The 21992-nt window shown below is 36.5% G+C and overlaps 1 protein-coding gene across 1 annotated transcript in view; it reads right to left on the reverse strand.

Annotated features, from left to right (window-relative positions):
• The window catches only part of CPD (carboxypeptidase D), a 64601-nt gene that overhangs the window by 16500 nt on the left and 26109 nt on the right, over positions 1-21992 (reverse strand). Inside the window, exons 4-13 of the mRNA XM_044744533.2 lie at positions 21674-21843; positions 20252-20598; positions 19593-19784; positions 17793-17960; positions 12990-13099; positions 6150-6252; positions 5514-5656; positions 3987-4156; positions 2425-2748; positions 170-365 (exon numbers count right to left, since the gene is read on the reverse strand). Coding sequence (XP_044600468.2) covers positions 170-365; positions 2425-2748; positions 3987-4156; positions 5514-5656; positions 6150-6252; positions 12990-13099; positions 17793-17960; positions 19593-19784; positions 20252-20598; positions 21674-21843 — 1923 coding nt within the window. The remainder of the gene's footprint in view (positions 1-169; positions 366-2424; positions 2749-3986; positions 4157-5513; positions 5657-6149; positions 6253-12989; positions 13100-17792; positions 17961-19592; positions 19785-20251; positions 20599-21673; positions 21844-21992) is intronic.

The following is a 21992-nucleotide window of genomic DNA, read 5'->3' on the forward strand; positions in this document are numbered from 1 at the left end:
GCCAGCCCCCTAAAGATGGTCCATTTTTAAAGAGCAAAATTTATAATGCACTAAAAGTGTGTCTGTGTAAAATCTAACAGAACATTTAAAACTTTTAAAATTGTGCCTTGATATCAATGTATCACTGAGCTTTTTCCTTTTAGAATGTCAAAACAGGTTATTCTCTTACTTGGGTAAGAGCTGGATTCCTTTTGTAGTTTAGACAGAGAAATTCTGCCAGAGCCAAAAGCAGTTCAGTTCCAACAGGAGCATTTCCATGGATACCAGCAACAAAACGGATCTTTGGTTCCTCAGGCTCAGATACGTTGGGCTTATTGGAGATCTCAAGGGACCAAATGTGACGATATTCAGCACTCTGTCCCAAACTTTAAAAAACAAAAACAAAAAGTCAGCAAGTAATCAAGCATTACATTAATGCTGACTTACAGATTTAAAAAAAAGAAATTAAAAAAACATGAGAAGTCTTAAAATGTCTTTAAAAAATGAGTGATTATGCCAGAAAACCTTAAGGAAACTATTTTTCCTTGACCAAACAAAATCAAATAAAAGTGAGATACTATCAGATTTAGGAAAGATTGTGATTTACCTTAGCATTCCTCCAAATTCAGCCACTCTCACACGATCTTCACAATATTTGCCCTATCTTCTATAATCTATACTATTATTTAGTTAATATATGTCTGTCTTTTTTTTTTTTCAAAGGTGAGGAAGATTGGCTCTAAGCCAGCATCGGTTGCCAAGCCTCCCCTTTTTGCTTGAGGAATACTGTTGCTGAACTAACATCTGTGGCAATCTTCTTCTATTTTGTATGTGCGATGCTGCCACAGCATAGCTTGATGAGTGGTGTGTAGGTCCATGTATGGGATCCAAACCGGTGAACCCCAGGCCGCTAAAGCGGAGTACACAAACTTAACCACTACGCCACCAGGCTGGTCCCAATATATGCCTTTTCAATTAACTCACATTTTTATTACAGAAAAATTTCAATGTAAATGAATGTAGAAAACCTCACTTGTTAAATCAAAATAAATTTATATAAATAAGACACTATATTTTACTGTAAATGCAATACCAGTATCACAGTAAAAATCATTTAAAATGTCCTGCTTGCCTAAAGAGCTCTGAACTTAAGGCCTGCTTTCTTTAATATAAAGGGAGATTTACAAGAGTTAGATAGAAAAAATATATTAGCATCAAATTGAGAAGGATTCATAGAATAGAAAAATTATTGCTTTTTCACAATGCTATTCAATGATATTTAGCACTTGTTGGTGGACCACCTATAACTGTCTTGTGTCCCACCACTGGCAGGTATTACATATTTGGGGGGAAATATCTAACTAAAAAGTGCATCTTGAATTGGAAGGTCAAAAAAACTTAAATGAACTAAGTAAATGGATAGCAAAATAATGTCCAACTTTTAGTTTATTTTAAAATAAGGAAGTCTGTAAGCTCAATGTAGTAGTAAGATGGACTACATTAAAATCTGAACTAGGCAGAAATACTCAAGAATCAGTTGAGGAAGAGACATAATTGGTATTGCCAAAGTAAATATAGTTCTTTGCATCTATGAACATTATAAACCAGTACTTGAGAAGCTAAATTCGCTGGTAAAATTAAAAGGACCAATGAAGAAAAACAAAGTAAAAAAGTAAAAGGCTGGATAACGTTGATTTGGTATGTAGTAGAGAACTATACACTCAGGGCAAAATGCAAAGCACAGTAAAGGCTCTATAATAGGCAAACAATAGGAATCAACAAATTAAGGAAATAATTTTGGAGTAACTGTAACAAGACCTAAAGAGGATTTATAAGGAAACAGTGAAAGGAGGCAGAGAAGCCTCAGAAAGTAAAGGTAAAGGCTGTCACAGCCATCAGTTTTACATAAGCCAGTCCTGCATATTTTCCCAGGACCCTCAATCACACATGACCCTAAGGATTCAGGGAAGCGCCACTGTGAACAGAGAACAGAGTACAGAAAAGGACAGCAACCAGGCTTCATTTTCTAATTTGAAAAAAGGACAACCCCTGACAGGTGAGCTCAGAGTTCCAAATATGTCCCTTGCCCCCAGCAAAATACAAAATACAAAACTAAGTAATATGTAGTCAGAACATGAACCTGCAGCTGACAAGGGAACAGGGTTTTGAAATCACTCAACGTAATCATTAGAACAGGTAATTTTGACATTTTCTGGAGGCACAGGCCATACATTGCTAATCTAACAGGTAATCTCCAATATTTCTCATAAAAGTTTCCAAGATTCATTGTTAGAAAGATCTCCAAGCAAAGTATCTGTTTCAAAATAAGTAAACTCCAACTCTCAATACATTCAGTTTCCAAATAAATAACAAGAACCATTCAACATGGCTTATTCTGAATGTAACTTCTCAAAAAAATAAAGGCAGTCAGAAGGTGACACTTACTTGGTAAGATTTGTAATATGTGGATAGTTCATCACAAGTCCTCTCAGAAACTCTGACAAGTCTTTGTATGAATGGTATCGATAAAGAGCCAGATTTGAGGAGGAGCGTAATATGAGGGCTTCCAAACCATTCTCAGCTGAAAGGTCTTTAATTAAAGTTTCAAACACTTTAGTAGTTGGATCACTGGCATCCTCAGTGTTGGTGCTATCCCCCTTTCCTTTCCTTGATTCATTGTTTGAATCTGCTGAAGATCGCACAAGCGTGAAGTTGACCTGAATAGCACCTTCACCCTTTACGGTCACATTCTTGGTAACAGGATTATACCTACAATAAAGGAGACAGATCAGAGCCACACTTCTTCAGCTGGAATACTCAAGCCCTGGGGAAACAGACAAGTGCAGAGGATATGTGAATCCTTGAGATAACTGTGGCGTATTTTTTAAAAAAAGGTTAACAATGGGGGCCAGACTGCTGGCGCAGCGGTTAAGTGTGCAAGTTCCGCTTTGGCAGCCTGGGGTTCGCCAGTTCGATCCCGGGAGCAGACATGGCACCGCTTGGCAAGCCATGCTGTGGTAGGCATCCCACATAAAAAGTAGAGGAAGATGGGCACGGATGTTGCCTCAGGGCCAGTCTTCCTCAGCAAAAAGAAGATTGGCAGCAGTTAGCTCAGGGCTAATCTTCCTCAAAAAAAAAAAAAAATTTTAAAAAGGTTAACAATGGCTATAAATGTTTTCACGTACCTACCCTTCAAGAGGTACTCAAACTAACTCTTACCGAACTAAGACAGCTAGTCAGGGGGAGGAGAATATCCTGTGGTAACATCTATACTTATCAAAACATTAAAAAAACTACAAGAGGGTAAAAATGATAAGTTTCAGACTAAACAATCAGGTTGTTCCAGTTCTAAGCTGTTTGTAAAGGAGGGAGAAGATAAAGAAAATTAAGCTTTGTCCAAGGGAAAAAAAGGGTATAAGTTCATTTTCTCTTTTTAAGTAAATATATCTTTGTGGAAAGAAAACTTGTAAAAAAAGATGAAAATGGCCTTTCTTAGAGAATTAGCAATAAGAAAGAAAATTTCACTGAAGCAATAAGGTAAACGTACACTAATAATAATAATAAAAAAAAGAGTGTGAAAGAGCTTAAAAGGCTTTAAAAGGGTACAAATGTAAAGTGGTGGTATTTATTGGACAACATGACTAGAACCATGCAGCAGAACAGGAATCTTTTTGCTCCAAATAACAGGTACTTCCCAGAACTGTTACCAATAGTGAAGGAGATCACTCACTATGCCTTCCCATCTGGACACGGGGCAGGCATCTGAGAGGAGAGTAAAAGAGGCGACTGTTCAAAGTGCATAATTTCACAGATTTCTTACACCTGATAGTTCATGTACTCACTTGCCACTAGAGGAGAGTCAAATATGTAAACAGCTCTAAACTTCCCAGCATCAAACTCAAGGTTGCTCAGCAGGGTCTCTAGGGCTTTCTGGCAATAATCTCCCAGAATGGGGCCATGTTCATCTTATCCCCAAGCACTCAGTTTCAAAACATTCAGTCACTCACCCTCGAGCGGATGCTGTGATTTTATAAGTTCCTGGAACCAAGAGACGCCAGTAATCTCCAGTTTTGTAAGTAGTCACGGGGTGATTAATTTCAGCAACACTAATGGTGGCATTTAATATACCCCTGCCATCTGTGGCATCTAGGACAAATCCTTTGACACCCTGATGAACCTGGAGAAAATACAAGGACACCCCGATTTCAATGGTAAAGATCATCATCTAATTATTTTGGGAGCTCATATCCAAAATAACATATCGTTAATAATATAAACACGTGGGAAAAACAGGAATTTAAGAGTTCAGGGTAAACCTAAATGTAAATGCCCATTAAACAAAATATTTTAGTTTCCGAAAAGCCAATTTTTCATAGGTTAGGTTTGTCTTTATCCTGACGAATGTAAATAACACTGTTTAAACTTTAGCACATCTGACAATTTCAGAATATAGGACTTTCTATAGGGAAACTGGCCTGGCTTCTTTAAAAAGGAAATGTCATCAAAAAAAATGGAAAGACTATTCTGCATTAAAGAGAGCAAAGATATGTAATAATCAAATGTAATGCATGAACTTTGACTAGATCCTGGTTCTAAAATAAAGCTATAAAAAGATATTTGGGGACAAAAAGGGAAAATTTGAATAGGGACTAGGGACTAGGTAACAGGGAATTACTGTTCATTTTTTTAGGTAAGATAATGGCATTCGGAGACGGCATTTAGGAGAATAACTTTATATTTAGAAGAAGCATTCTGAAATGTTTAGGGGTAAAATATCGTAACATCTGCAATTTACATAGAAGTAGTTCAAAAAAAGTGTATATATGTGTGTACATATATAATACATATAATTTTTATATATAAATAAAGCATATACAGCAAAATGCTAAAAACTGTCAAATCTAGGTGAAGGTAGTGTTCATTCTATTAGTCATAACTTTTCTCTATGTTTAAAATTTTTCATAATAAAATGTTTTAAAAAATTAGTATGCAAACTCACAGCCTTTATGCTGCTCCACTCAGTAAAAAGAATATAGCCCAAAAGTACTACTGGCACAAAGTACTGGTCAGATTATCCTAATAATAAACCATTATTAGCATATTTCTTACAGTCTTTAGCTATTGGCCACCATGCATACCCAAACAAAAGGACACTAATCATTTCACAGTAAACAACTGGCAAAAAAGAAAAATAATAAAAACATTCACCCCACAGCCCTTCTTTCTATCACCTGACAAATGCTTAGGTGTGTACTCAATTTACACTAGCCTTTAATACAGACAGGGTAAAAAGTGACCACTAACCATTAAGAGCAAAACATCACTACATTGTTTAGTCATTTTCAACTCTTCTCCATGTATACAAAAAGACTCATTTCCATCCATGAATTTTCTAGATAAATAACTAAAACATGAACAGGCCAAATTGGAATTCAAAAGGCTGTATTCTAAAATCACTGCATGACAACCACATGTACACACAAAAATCTTCTTGCTCTTGAGAGAAATTTCATACTTCACTCCTGAATAGTCACCTGTTTCATAAACTGGATTAGAGATCTTCGATTCTGTTCCCAAAATTTTGGCAAATCTTTCTCAAATGGGTATTTCACACAACCTAGTTCAATAGTCACTTCAAAGCAATTTGTTTGTAAATAGTTCCAGTCTTGCATACCACCTAAAAGGATAAAAAATTAAAACCAGTCACTCTGAAGAAGTTCTAACTAGCTCAGATCCCAAAACGTAAGCAATATTCCTAGTGAAAAAGCCAAATTAATCTTTTATCAGCATTGGTTGAAAAACAGTAATACATTCCTTTGAGAGCTCTTTGATGCTTGTGGTACAGGTAAAACACTTGTACTTTCATGTTCAAGAAGAGTTCAAGTGTAGCTTACACTCTTCTTATTAGCATATCTAAGGTTTTTTGTTATAGCCAGAGGTAAAGTATAACACTTTCATCAAGTTTTAGTACATTATTTTTACTCAAAACTCAAAAGTGCGCCAAATGTAAAGCTAGTTGAAAAGATTACCTGAATGTTTTAAAGTATTTAAACAATATTTTTAAAAGAATGATTCTTTCTCAAAATTAAAAAAATCAGTAACAAGCAGCACCATCCAGGGAGACAGAAAATCTATCAAGTTGTATGGCCTTGATATAAAATAATGTTTACCTGGGACATTATACCAACTAGCTCCATTTGTTATTCCATGAGGAAAATATTCATTAGGGTACATATTCTTGCAAGGTCTACCTTGAAACATCTGGGAATTTTCCTGGGGAAAAAAAAAAATCTTTACTGTTATTTGTTTGTATCTGCATCAAAAAACCCAGAAAAGGGGGCTGACCCAGTGGCATAGTGGTTAATTTGTGTGCTCAGCTTCCTGGCCTGGGGTCTGCAGGTTCGGATCCTGAGCACAGACCTAGCACCACTTGTCAAGCCAAGCTGTGGTGGCATCCCACATACAAAAAAATAGAGGAAGATTGGCAACAGATGTTAGTTCAGGGCCAATCTTGCTCACACACACACACACACACACACACAAAACCTGGAAAGGGCAAGGAAGAATAATAAAAGTGGTTACCAATAGGGTATATGTGGGGGTGGGAATGGGGCAGATGGAGCCATGGGAAACAGTGAGACTTTTCAATGCATAGGTTTCTATGCCATTTTGATTTTTTACTATATGGATTTATTAAATATTTTTTAAATAAAAATTAAACATGCTCTGTAAAAAAAAAAATTGAAGATTTCATTTACTACTCACAAATAATACAAAACCCAACCCAACTCCTCTCCAAAAATTAAACCAAAAAACTTCACATTCATACATTCATTTCATGTTTTCAAGAAGCTTAGAGTCCAGAAAAGATAATTCACATACAATGTGGAGTGAGCAGCTTTCTCTGACTTCTAAGGGGACTAAGACGGCTCCTCTGTGCTTTGACTGCACTCTGTACAATTATCTTATCCTGTTAGAACTGACAACACACCACTGCTCAAAACAGTGTCTTTGTGTCCTCAGCATCCAGCATGGTGTCTAGCATAGTACAGGTGCAACAGCTTGCTCACGGGAGAGTAAGAAAAGCTGCGTTGGAGGCACAAATACATGCTACAGAAATCTAGAGAAGAGAAAGACTACTTCTGACTAGAGTGACAGGGGAAATTTCCTGAACAAATTAAGCTTTGAAAGATAGTCAAAACTTCATTTCTCTCTTTTGGAAATAGGAAAAAAAGAATGTACAGAAAAGTGTGAAGAAAAAAATAACAGCTTCCCATTTTCCCACCACTGAGAATTAACCATTTGATTTTAAAATATATAAACAACCCCTTTTCATAAACTTAATACACCAGTCACAGGCTTATGATTCCACTGCTCTCTTATCAAATAAAAATTATTTTAGATTCCCGCAATAATTGTATACATGCTCTTTTGCCTTCTTGTTTTTCCATTGAAGACTTGCACACATCTTCTGTCTCTATCTCCATTTCCACCAATATCTATTTAATTATAAATTACATAGATGTACTACTGCACCAATTACTATATGTATTTTATAAATCTGCATAAAAATAAAAAAAAGTAAAGGATAAATTAAAAAATATAAATAGAACTTCTAATATATTCTTCCTATATCTTAATGGATCATCTAGTATAAATCCCACTCTAGTCACCATAGTTCTAGGCAACAGCTATTAACATTTCGACTTTATTCTCAGAGCAATAAGGAGCCAGCGAAGATCTCTGTCCAAACGGTGATATGTGATATGTTCATGGCTCTGGGAAGTTTATTCTGATAATGATGTGAAAAATGGACCAAAGCCAAGGAGATCCATCAGAGATCTGAAATAATCCAAGCGAAAGATAGTGAGCAACTGAAAAGTTGTGGCAGTTTGGATTTGCCATGTGCATTTTACTATCTCCTTTAATTCTCACTACTCTGATAATTTTTTTAAAACAATTAAAATTTTTAAAGCAAACAGTTTCACAGCTTAAAGAGGACTGGGGGTGAGGATATAGGTGTCCATATATAAATAAACGAAGAGTCTGAAAGTAATACACCAAGACACTAAAAGATTGATGATCTCTAGGTTTATTTTCTTCTTTTTGCTTGCCTTAAGTTTCTAACCCTTTTATAATAACTTTCATTATATGAAATAATTTTTTAAAGAGGTATTTACATAGTGGTGGCAGGTAAAGCAATTGGATGTAATTGCCAAGACAGTAAAAATGGCTAAGGACAGAACACGGAGGGGAAAAAAAGTAAGACAGAGGTCATGTCAAGTCAATGAAAGAGAAAAAAGAAAGCAGAGCTCTCGACTGTACAATGTGACAGAGGTGAAGGGGAGAAGACAATAATAATAATAATAATAATAAATAGTGGCAGACTTCAGAGGTCAAGAAAGTTTAAAAAAAATAGATCTCTGTTAACTTTTGAGGGAGGGAGCACCTCCAGGTAAAACAATGTAGACAGAAGACAGATGACAAGAAACTGAGGATTGAGACAACAGTAAGGACGTGCAGACAAGCAGAGAATACTCACTTTTCTTTTATTCTTTTGAGCTAATTTTAGACTTGCAGAAAAGTTGTATCATTTTGCATTCCCACCTGCAAAATTATGGGTTCCAATTTCTCCACATCTTCACCAACACATTATTTTCTGTTTTTTTAATTACAGGCAACCTAAGTGGCTGAAAGTGGTATCTTGTGGTTTTGATTTGCATTTCCCTATTAGCTAATGATATTGAGGAACTTTTTGTGAGCTTGTCTGCCACTTGTATATCTTCTTTGGAGAAATGTGTATTCAGATCCTTTGCCCATTTTTCAATTGGGTTATCTATTTATTATTTAATTAAGAGTTCATTATATATTCTAGATACAAGATCCTTATCAGATATATGATTCACAAAAATGTTCTAATCTATGGGTTGCTTTTTACTTCCTTGATACTGTTAGGTGTTGAACTGTGTCCCCCAAAAAACATATGTTGCAGTCCTAACCCTGAGTACCTTAGAATGTGAGTGTATTTGGTTACAGAGGTAATCAATGTGAAATAAGTTGATTAGGGTGGCCCTAATCCACTATGACTGCTATCTTTATAAAAAGGGAAAATTTGAACACACACACAGGGAGAATTCCATGTGAAGACAGAGGATTGAAGTAATCCATCTAGAAGCCAAAGAATGCCAAAGATTTCCAGCAAAACATCAAAAGCTAGAAAGAGGCAAGGAAGGAATCCCCCACGTGTTTCAGAGGGAACGTGGTCCTGTCAACACTCTGATTTTGGACTTCTAGCTTCTAGAACTATGAGACGATACGTTTTTGTCATCTTAAGCCACCCAGTTTGTGAACTTTGTTACGGCAGCTGTAGGAAACTAATACAGTATCCTTTGCAGTAAAAAAGTCCTGATGCTGTCCAATACATGTATTTTTTTTGGTCACTTGTGCTTTTGATGTCATATCTAGGAAACCATTGTCTAGCCCAAGGTCACAAAGATTTATTTCTGCATTTTTTTCTAAAAGTTTTATAGTTTTAGCTCCTACATTTAGGTCTACGATCCATTTTGAAATAGTTTTTGGGTATAGCATGAGAAAGGGGCCCAAGTTCATTCTTTTGCATGTGAATATCCAGTTTTCCAATGCTCACTTGTTGAAAAGATTATTCTTTCCTCACTGGATTGTCTTGGCACCCCTGTAGAAAAATCAATTGACCATAAATGTAAGAGTTTATTTTCTGAACTCTCAATTCCATTTCATTAATCCTTATGTGAGTATCACAGTGTCTTAATTATTGTAGCTTTGCAGTAAGCTTGAAACTGGGAAGTGCGAGGCCTCTAACTCTTGTAATTTATTCTTCATTTTGGAGATAATTTTGTCTTTTTTTTCCATTTCTTTCCTGAGTTCTATGAATTCTTCCTCGTTTCTTCCTGGCTTTTTCTTCTCTTTTCTATTCTTTTTGCTGAGGAAGACTCACCCTCAACTAACATGTGCTGCCAATCTTCCTCTATTTTGTATGTGGGCCACTGCGACAGCATGGCCACTGACGAGTGGTGAAGGTATGCACCCGGGAACAGAACTCGGGCCGCTAAAGCAGAGCACGCCAAACTTAACCACTAGGCCACCAGGACTAGCCCTCTATTTCTGTTTTTATTTTTTAAATATCAGAGCCTAGGTGGTTTCTCATATTCTTTTTTTTTTTTAAGATTTTATTTTTTTCCTTTTTCTCCCCAAAGCCCCCCAGTACATAGTTGTATATTCTTCATTGTGGGTCCTTCTAGTTGTGGCATGTGGGACGCTGCCTCAGCGTGGTTTGATGAGCAGTGCCATGTCCGCACCCAGGATTCAAACCAACGAAACACTGGGCTGCCTGCAGCAGAGCTCGCGAACTTAACCACTCGGCCACGGGGCCAGCCCCTGGTTTCTCATATTCTTAATGTGAGTTTGGGTATATTTATTCTGTTTAGAGTGTAGACTTAACAGTTTTCATCTGCTTCTGGATTATTTTTTGGTGGTAGTAAGGTTTCCTCAGCTAATATGTGTGAAATTTTCATTTCCTGATTTTCTGCAATAGTTCTCCATGGATTTTATTTACCACTTGTTCATTTTCATAATATTGGGCTGTCTTATGATTCCTAGTTGATGGTGCCCTTTTCCATCAGTCTAGCAGTCGAGGTATCTTAATGTGTTTTGTTTGTTTGTTTGTTTGCCTTGGTGTAAGGGTGGAGTTGTGAGTCCTCTGATTTTATGGTTTTCCTCTGTCTTGGACAACTCTATATTTCTCCTTTTTCCTTCTTTTCCCCTTCATTATTCAATTGCCAAAGGGCACTTCATTTCTTTTTGTCTTTTTTCTCCCCCAGAAGCTCTAAGTTTGGGAGATTTCCCTTTCAACCACCTATCCTTTTAAATTGTGCCTAACCCTTTAAATCACATCAGATGCTTTAAATTGTAGGTACTTTGAAAGCTCTTCCCTGTGCTCCAGTGCTCTCATCTGCCCAGTTGCTTTTTTAGTATTTTCAGATTTAAGTTTAGGATTTAGGGTGTATTTAAAGTTTGGTGGTCATACCAAATCACCTTTAGGCCCACCTTCATTAGCCCCCTTCTTCTGTCTTCACAGATTTTCTTGGTCTGCTTTTCCTCACCATGAAGCCTTGTGCAGGGGCAAAGGTGGCTTGGGTGCATGATAGATGATGATAGATCACAGCCAAGAGAGAGGAGGCTGTGAGTGAAGACTGAGGATTTTATTTATCACCTTTCCCATTTACAACAGAAGAAATGAAGACACAGATTCCTTAGGAGGCAGGATGCGGTGGGATCAAGAAATGGAAGAGAATGTGGGTAAGACACAAATAAATAATAATTGAGAAGACAGAATGTGAATGAACTCAGATTACTCAAAGTTCTACTTTAGTTCAAGGCAAAGTGATCTACTGAAAATAAGAGGAGTAAAGCTAGGATTAAGTGGGAAATGAGCCAAGGAGTTCAAGTAGCAAAATACGAAATATTGCCAGGTATAATGAGGGCTCAGCTGAGGTTAGAGAGCATCCATATGCAGTGTAGTCAACTGTCATGACTGTGTGACTTTTCTGGGATAGAGAAGAGAGATGGTGGTAATTACTGATGACTGGACATTGGCAAGGCAGATATGTCAAAAGGGTATAAAAGATCCTAATGTATAAGTGAGAGCATCACTCAAAATTATGTCCATGGGTCTAAGCTGGGTAGAAAACAAATCAAAAGGGTTAAAGGTCAAAGAAAATAAAAAGAAGATAAAAAATTAGAAGTCACAATGAGGGTGAAAAGCAGCACTATAAAGAATGAGCACAGAATGTGATGGGGATAAGAGCAAAATCTGATCACTTAATTTTTATTTTGACAATTCAGAAGGAATCCCATTCTTCTTCTATTATTCCATGTATATTCCTCTAAAAATGGTGTGCCCAAACAGAAGACAACTATTCCTTATAGTGAAATAATAGATGTACTCCCCTGTTAGAAACCCTGAAGAATCTCTCAAGGTCCACGTGTAGAGAATGAGGGAGTAGCAAAAGTGGAATGACAGAAGGCTGTGATCAAGAGAGCAGAGAGCTGCAGTAATAATCTTCATTATCTATACCAATAAAGTCACAGCCTGAGACAGCAGTGAGACCAAAAATAGAAACTCATAAGCTAGCTCCCTAGCCCCAACTTTTAACATGTTTTCTAAGAAGAATTTTTAAATTAAATTTTCACACATACACACACAAACATACATTTCTGATTGTTAAAGTAACGTGTGTTCATTAAAGGAAGTTTAGAAAACTCAGAAATTTCTACGTGCTTTCCTTTGCTGCATGTTTACTACAGACCCTTAAATACTGTAGGCCACAGAATGGCAATTTTTTTCTGCAAAGTGTCAGACAGTAAAAATTTTAGACTTTACAGGCTTGAGAGTATCTGTTGCAACTAGTGAACTCTCACTGCAACTACTGAGATGATTGCAGTGCTTTTCTTCTTTAATGTTCTTACAGTGAATTACACTGTCTTATTTTCAAATGCTGGAAAAGAAAGCAGACCTAGATGAAATGTAAAAGAACAGATGTGGCAGTGGGTCAGTAAAAGTTTATTTAGAAAAATAGGTGGTGGGCTGGATTTGGCCCCAGAGCTGTAGTCTGTCAACTCCCACCTTAGACTACTTTGCTAGGTTTATAACTTAAGTACTTGTCAAGTGAAATAAACTAGCATGCTAGTGCATGTTTATTATGTTTAGTTTATTATGTTCCAGGTACTGTGCTAAAAACTATAGACGAAAAGACATTACCTGGGCTTAAAGGCTAATGGGGAAAGACATGCAGTATGTTCAAAAGTGAGGGGGGAAACAGAGGAGAAAAAGCAGTAAGGCTGCCCGGAAGGAACCATGGAAGGCTCAACTGAGAAGAACGCACTTGACCTGAGTCTCGCAGGACTTTGTTTTAACGTACTTTTTTAACGAAAGAATTAATTTTTTAGCATTTTATGTTTAAGCACAAGCCTACCTTGGAATAAGAAAGTGCTATTTGTTGAAACACAGCATCATCTGGTGATTTACTATATGTGGCAACCCCTTGCTCATCATCATCAAAAGGGTAGTTAACCACCAAAGAACCTACAAGGGAAAAGAGGAAAATGTATCGTGTTATCTGTTTCAAGATGGATCATTACAGTAAACTTTTCACAATACTGTCAGAGACAAGAAATAATACAATTTTCCACGGCTAATTTCCTCAATAATAAATCAAAGTGGATAAGTAAAATATTAAATAGCTATGCATGGCACTTAAAGGTTACCTTAACTGGAAAGGTCTTGGGAATTTACCTGAACTTATAGGTATAATTTACATGTCAGAGCTGAAACCAGAAATAAAAGGCTTAAACAATTATACTTTTACAATATTTAGGATCAGAAAAATTGAGCAAATTTTGATACTTTTTCACTAAAATCCAGACATTTATAAGGTCATGGAATTTTAAAATAAGACGAGACTCTTAAGTCTAATTAATCCATCCTCCTCATTTGCAGATGTGGAATCTAAAACAAAGAGATTAAATGATTTATGTATGGATAGCAGAACCAGCCCCGAACTACACTCAGAAAAAAATTGTAAAAATTTCTCTTATGCTCATATTAGAAATTAGTCAATTGGCATTATACCATACGACTTTTCATGACCTAACATAAAGAAAGTGACGCTTTAAAACATATGTAAAGGATATCAACTCCTTTCATGCTCCCCATAGGGCATAAAGCAGCTAGGGAGGGTGCTTCTCAGGCAAGAGCCCAGACCTACACATGCCCACACCCCCACCATGGGATCAAATCCCTTATTTTCCTACTAGACACACTGTTTTCATTTGTCCGTCTGTCCATTTATCCTGCCTCTACTAAGCCACTCATCTTTCCCTTTTTTATTGTGCCACCTCATGGACACAGAAATAAAGAAACATGTTCAACTTGAATTCAGATGAAGTAATCCTGTGATAACAAATACCAGCAAACATTCATATATAAAAAAAAAATTTCTTTAAGAAGCAAGTATGAAGAACTATGCTCGTCCTATCCCTCAAAATAGTTCTAACAAGAACAAGCACACTTCAACGCCCCTTCTTAGACAAATTGAAGTTCTTTAAAAAATTTAATTTCACACTGGATTTGTGACCCATATCTAAAAATTCAAACAGAAAAACGTCAACATCAACTTCTACTCAATACTGTTTTTCAAATGGCTAATTTTCTAATGTCAAAAAAAAAGGTCATAAAAGACCTACCATACTTCTATGAAATAGTTTATTTAAAAGAATAATTAGCACCAAAAACAAAAAGTATGAGCAACAAAACAAAAAAGTAGATAAATCTGACTTCATCAAAACTAAAAACTTTTGTGCATCAAAGAACATTACTAAGAAAGTTAAAATACAACCTATAGAATGGGAGAAAATATTCACAAATCAGTAATCTGATAAGGGTCTAGAATCCAGACTATATAAAGAACTCTTACAACTCAACAAAAAGACAAAACACCTAACTGAAAATGGACAAAAGACTTGAACAGATATTTCTCCAAAGAAGATATACAAATGGCCAATAAGCATACAAAAAGATGCTCAATATCATCAGCCACCAGGGAAATGCAAAATCAAACCCACAATGAGATACTGCTTTTTACCCACCAGCATGTCTACAATAAAAAAAAGGAAAGTAATAAGTGTTGTTGACGATGTGGAGAAACTGGAACCCTCGTACACTGTTGGTGAAAATGTAAAGTGGTACCGTGGAAAACAGCTTGGCAGTTCCTTAAAAAGCTAAACATCAAATTACCCAAAAGAATTAAAATGAGTGACTCGAATAGACATTGTATGCTAATGTTCATAGCAATATTATTTATAATAAAAAAGCACAAACAACCCAAATTTCCATCAATGGAGAAATGAATAAACAAATTGTATTATTCACATACAATGGAATATTATTTGGCCATAAAAAGGAATGAAGTACTAATACATGTTACAATATGAATGAACCTTGAAAATATTACGCTAAATGAAAGAACATAGACACAAAAGGTCACATATTGTATAATTTCATTTCTATGAAGTATCCAAAATAGGCAAGTCCACAGACACAGAACACAGACTGGTAGTTATCAGGCCTTGAAGGGAGGTGGGTAATAGGAAGCAACTGCTTAATGGGTAAAGGGTTTCCTTCTGGGGAGATGAAAATGTTTTGGAACTAGAAAGAGATGGTGACTGCACAACACTGTGAATGCACTAAACGTCACTGAATTGTTGACTTTAACATGGTTAATTTTGTTACATGAATTTCACCTTAATAAAAAAATTAGTATCAAAATTTACAAAAACAAATCTTATTTTTCTCTATATTCTTTCAAAATCCTTCTGAATTGTTAAGTTGGCAGCAAAGAAATCCTCTTTTAAATTTCTTTGCCAAGATTTCAAAACCCATTTAAAGATCTTAAGATGAGAAAACAAAATATGTCATGGAGAGAAACATGTCTGGATGATTGAAGATGTACCCTACCATGCCAAGATCTTGATACCACATGTGTAATTTGTAAATTATTTTCACTGAAATTTAACTAGTGCTAAGTTTTCAGATTTACCCAACGTGACATGCAATGTATTCTGAGAACATTTTTAAAAGCTCAAAATAAAGTATTTTCTATCAGGGCCAGCCCGTGGCTGAGTGGTTAAGTTTGCACGCTCTGCTTTGGGGGCCCAGGGTTTCACAGTTCGGATCCTGGGTGCAGACATGGCACCACTCATCAGGCCATGCTGAGGCGGCGTCCCACATGCCACAACTAGAAAGACCCACAACTACAAAATACAACTATGTACTGGAGGGCTTTGGGGAGAAGAGGAAGAAAAACAAAAAGAAGATTGACAACAGATGTTAGCTCAGGTGCCAATCTTTAAACAAAAAAAGAACTTTCTATGAAACATGGTACAAAATACATCAAATATAAAACTCACAAAAAAATTATTTTTCCAATCAGGCTATAACTTCATAATTCCTATTTCGGTCTTGGAGAATCATTCATGATTATCAACTGTAGAAGTATTTTTTTCTACTACTGGCAAGCTGTCAAAGCAATTTTTGGAGAATCTCAATTTATTTCTTAAATCTAGATATCCATAAGTGTGTATTGTTGTTCTAAAATGGCTGGCTAATCTATATGCCATCAATTCTCAACTGTGATACTCCTTTGGATATTCCAACAAATGTTGACACTAAGTTTTTTCCCCACTGCCCCTGGGTCTAACACTTTCATTCTTTTTTTTTAACAGCTTTATTGAGATATAATTCACGTCACACAATTCATCCACTTAAAGTGTATAATTCAATGTTGTTCAGTATATTCACAGGGTTGCACAACCATCACTACTAACTAATTACAAAACATTTTATCACTCCAAGAAAAAACCCATACCCATTAGCAGTCACTCCCCTTTCCCTCTCACCACTATCCACTACAGCCTGAGGCAACCAGTAATCTACATTCTATCTCTATGATTCATCTATTCTGAACACTTCGTAAAAATGTAATCATACAATATATGATTTCTTTTGACTGACTTCTATCACTTTGCACATTTCCAAGGTTTATCTATGATGTAGCATGCATCAGTACCTTCATTCCTTTTCATGGCCAAATAATACTCCATTGCATGGGTATACAACATTTTATTTACAAAATCATCAGTTGATAGATATTTGGACTCTTTATACTTTTTGGTCATTATGAATAATGCTACTGTGAACATTCATGTACAAGTTTACGCACAGACATATGTTTTCAGTTTTCTTGGGTATTGACACTTCCACTCTTATTCACATAACCCTAGTTGGACATTGTGATGATTTCTAATCTTGACCTCTCATCCTATTCAACTGATCAATTCTTGCTGAATTACATGGAGGTGTATAAGCTCAGATACTATATGAGAATGAGGTCATTGTGCTGCAGTTAAATATATAGCAATAGGGACGGCCCCATGGCCAAGTGGTTAAGTTTGCACGCTCTGCTTCGGTGGCCCAGGGTTTCTCCGGTTCAGATCCTGGGCACGGACATGGCACCGCTCATCAAGCCATGCTGAGGTGGTGTCCCACATAGCACAACCAGAGGTACTCACAACTAGAATATACAACTATGTACTGGGGGTCTTTGGGGAGAAGAAAAAAAATGAAGAAGATTGGCAACAGTTGTTAGCTCAGGTGCTAATCTTTAAAAAAAAAAAAGATATATATATATAATATATATATAGCAATAAAAGATAAGAGAATGTCAAAATCTAAACCTACATAAAAGAGTTTATTAAACTAGAAATAGAATGAAACATTTGGATCTGTTAGCGTTTTTATGAATGACAAAGAGGATGTTACCAAATTCCCAGCGAGAAGCATAAATATAAAAATATTTGTGAGGGATAAATATAAAACACTTCAAGAACTAAGTGAGAGAGAGAAAGAGAGGGAGGGAGAGAAAGGGCGAGACAATGAGGGAGAGAGGGAGGGAGAGGAAGGAGAAGGAAGGATGGATGGAGGGAGGGAGAAAGAGAGCCAGGAGAATAAGTGGGAGGGGAGGTGTCAGTGAGGAAGGGGGAAAATAGCCAGGAAATTGGCTTAAAAAGTAATGAGAAAAGACCTTTATTGTTGTCTGCCATAAAAGCAATAACAGGATATCCATTATAGGATAGCCTAAGACTATAAACAGATAAAATTCCACCAAGATTTTCAATGCTCTCAACAAGAATTAATTAGTGGAATATCAAGTTGTTATTACCTCCATGCAGGTTTGCTGACAGTACAAACGGATAGGCCTTCATCCAGCTCATTACAGCAATCGTTTCTGGTTGGGTAGGATCTGTGATCTGAACGAACTGGTCTGGGAAATTTCGGTTCAGGTCAAAGTTGTTGCTGTTGTTTCTGCCAATTACACTTACTGAATCTCCTGTATGATAAAGGAGTCAGATTTAAGCCACGTTTCACTTATATTTTAATCTAACACCTACTACTTCAGCTATCTTAACTCAGTGCTAAGTGTGAACACATCAGGCTTCACTATGATCAATCACACTACAATTAAAACACACCTTTTTTTACATTGTACATTAAAAAATTGTATCTCTTCCAGATCTTTTGAACAGAGAGGTAAAACCATTAACCTTTCATTTCTGCCCTCAGGTCATACTTTGAGAAGAAAAAAATCCAACTGTACAAATTATATTAAAGTATTGCTCAATTGTCAATAATCCACATACAATGACATGATCACAACGTTGAATGTGTGTGAGTGATCAGAGGGGGACTCTATTGTACCCGTATACAGGTCACTAAAACACCACAAGGAAACAGACCAAACGAAAAGAAGAAAATTGTGGTATGCTTACATTAAAGTGATCACAAAAAGGTAAAGTTAGCCAAGATCATAGTTGAAAGTTTAACCTGATGGAGGAGCAAGGGTTCAACTTAAGCCTATTCCACTTTAATAAGGGATAGGAACACTATTATTGTCAGTATAATGAGAAAAAATTGCAAGTGAATGAAGAAAACTTGAGGGCTCACTTGTAAGTAGCTCCACCTTTCAGAGAGGTCTCAAGGGAGGAATGTGGGAGGGATTTGTGAGGCCGACAAAAAATGAGGTCCTTAGAGAAAGAATTTGAGGATTAACCTGGTCATTCATTAGTTGATTCTGTGTTCAGTCAGTGAGAGTAAATCATGTGGCTGCATATTCATATTGTGGTACCTTTTCTACTCACTGGTATCATTGCCTGGAAGGAACCACAGTTCAGGACAAGACGATTCTCAGTCTCCCAGTGTTCTTTCTGCATAAGGTGACCTGTGTAAGCAAGTTGCTCTCCCAGCCCTTACTACATTGCCCCAGGAGAGATGGGCCAGTCCAGAGAGGGCAAAAGAATGGGAAGTCAGTAACTTAGCAGGTTTAGAATAGGCATGGGGAGTAGACCTGGGAGTCACTGGCTTCAAAAGATATTTGGTTTGAGTTTTTACTTATAAGGTTCCCAATACAATAATTTAACAAAAATTACTGTTAAAATGAAACAACTTGGGCCGGCCCGGTGGCACAGCAGTTAAGTTTGCACGTTCCGCTTCGCAGTGGCCCCGGGATCGCTGGTTCAGATCCGGGGTGGGGACATGGCACCGCTTGGCAAAAACCATGCTGTGGTAGGTGTCCCACATATAAAGCAGAGGAAGATGGGCATGGATGTGAGCTCAGAGCCAGTCTTCCTCAGCAAAAAGAGGAGGATTGGCAGTAGTAAGTTCAGGGCTAATCTTCCTCAAAAGAAAAAGACAGAAACAACTTATAAAAATTGTATACTATTTTTAGTAAATAAGAGCCATTACCAATGTGGAGAACTCCATTAAATATAAACTTCATCACATAATTGTTGGATGAACTAGCCTATTTTATAAGAACATAAAAGCTATAACCAATAATAAATTCTAAGAATAAAATATGAAGAAATTCCAGGGAAACAACCAGTTCAAATTTTCTTCTATCCCCAAATAACCATGCCATACAATAATCAAAAAAGTTAAGCATTAATAGACAGCTATTCTTTACCTTCCTGGGCCTTTTCATATCCATCAGGATTCATGGATGGCATAAGGTGAATTCTAGTGCTTTGAACCAAATCTGTTACTTCAGGGTCTGTTCCAAAGTTCTTACAAAGGTATTCGATGAGGTTCAGTAGCAATTCTCTTCCAACCACTTCATTTCCATGCATATTTCCAATATACTTAAACTCTGGTTCACCTGAAAGCAAAATAACTACATGGAAGACTTTTTTTCCTTTTCATTTATCATGGACTCTATTTTTTTCCCCAATATACAAAAAGAACCTGAACCAAAAATTTAAGAAAAGATATAAAAAGAAGCAGGAAAAAGCATCTTATAAAGCAGCTTCCTTACTAATATATATGTCTGAGTAGGCTAAAAGCATATATATATATATATATACTCACACACACACACACACAATATATGCCATATAATATGAAATAAGAATACTATTAGCAGAAAGAATCTAATCTATGCAGTATATTAAATACTGTGCCTCATATGGGTTATCAAATGGATTTTCTTCTTTCTGGCAAAAAACTAGTTACATTTTCTTTGTTCCAGTTATACATACTATAGGTGACCTTTCTAGATGAAACACAGCAATACAGTACATAGCTCTGAGACACTACTGAAATTATGTGTAAGACTACACCAATTACCTGGTTCATGGACACCTGGATTATCAGATATCTCCATTACATAAAGTTCTCTTGACTCTACTGATTTTCCCAAGGAATAAAGCCGGGTGATGTTAGGATATTCATTGGCAAACCTTCTCAAGAAGATTTCCATATCAGGGAAATGGTGGTGGTGAAAGTCCTTTGGCTGAATTGGCTGGTGGGAGGATTGTGTTCCAGGAGGAATATTAAGTATAGCAACTGTGCTAGCTGTTACTACGTCAGTTGTGTCAGAGATTACTGAAGTCACAGTTGGCCGAAGGGAAAAATTCACCTTTGTGGCTGGTCCTTCTTTCACTATTATATTATTAACAGTCAGTGGCATATACCTGAAAAAAAATATTTGAAAAAGTAGATGGCTTGGAGTTAAATTAAAAGATAAAATGCTGTAACAAGATAAAAGCACAATAGCCTTTTCATACTCTTGCACTTATCAGTCTATCAAAACTCATACTACATGAAGATAAATGTGTAAATTCAAGACTTTCAGGATATTATCTCACAGAGAATTCCAGATGAAGTCTTTAAAGAACTATTTCTCCTATCATTTTCTCAGTCTCCACACATTAAAATGCTTGCAAAAAATTACATTCAATGGAGAGAATACGATGACAGATGGAGGTCACTAATCAATTCTAACCATTGCTGTAATACTCAAAGAAGGGATAAATAATCCAATTCTTTGCAGTGCCTTATCAAACTGACATTCAAACTACCTTCCCAAATAGGAAAGTTCAAAATCAAATTAAAGGTTATCAATTAAATCTTTATCAAAGTGAGCTTCCAGAAAGGTTTCCACGTGAAGTGGGAAACCATTCAGTTTATACATATTAGAAAACTGATGATAAGACAGCTCTTCAAAATGTCTTTTACAGGGGCTGGCACCTTGGCCAAGTGGTTAAGCTCGCAGCGGTACGCTTCGGTGGCCCGGGGTTTCACTGGTTCGAGTCCTGGAGGCGGACATGACACCGCTCATCAGGCCACGCTGAGGCGGCATTCCACACGCCACAGCTAGAAGGACCCACAACTAAAAATACAAAACTATGTACCGGGGGTCTTTGGGAGAAAAAGGAAAAATAAAAGCTTTAAAAAAAAAATGTCTTCCTCAGAGTTTCTTCTACTCTGGTATTCAATTAGCCTTGAGGCAATGCTTTACACAGCTGACTGTCTTTTCAAGCGTTTAAAACTGTCCTTCCTCTCAATTTTACAATTATGCTTCATATCCAGTTTTACTGTCAGACTATGCGACAAAAGACTCCACAATGGAATTTCCTCTTATAAAAGGGGAAAAAAAATCAGAAAATAAGGAAAAATAAAAGCCAGATATAGTAAATAACATTTCCTAGACTATATTTCTGTCTTAACAGAGGCTTTATATTTTAAGAGTCTAGTTTAAATTCTTACCCAGTCAAAGCTGCTGTAATGTTATAAGTTCCAGGAAGAAGTAATCTATGGAAATCACCAAATCTGCCTGTTGTGATATTATGATTAATGCCAGCCACTGAGATGGTTGCATTCTCCAAGCCAGATCCCGTTACTAAATCTTTAACAAATCCTTTAACTCCAATGTGGACCTAAAGAAACAAGAATCAAAGGAGACTGCTCAGAGACCATTGCTTTGAAAGGCAAGAGAGCATAACTTCTCCCCATTGATGCCAGAATTTCTAAAAAATAAGGTTATTCCTCTTCTCTCTGAAACATTTTTCAATCCCTCCAAGTTAAA

Source organism: Equus asinus, chromosome 13 (genome assembly GCF_041296235.1).
Source record: "Equus asinus isolate D_3611 breed Donkey chromosome 13, EquAss-T2T_v2, whole genome shotgun sequence".
Lineage (NCBI taxonomy): Eukaryota > Metazoa > Chordata > Mammalia > Perissodactyla > Equidae > Equus > Equus asinus.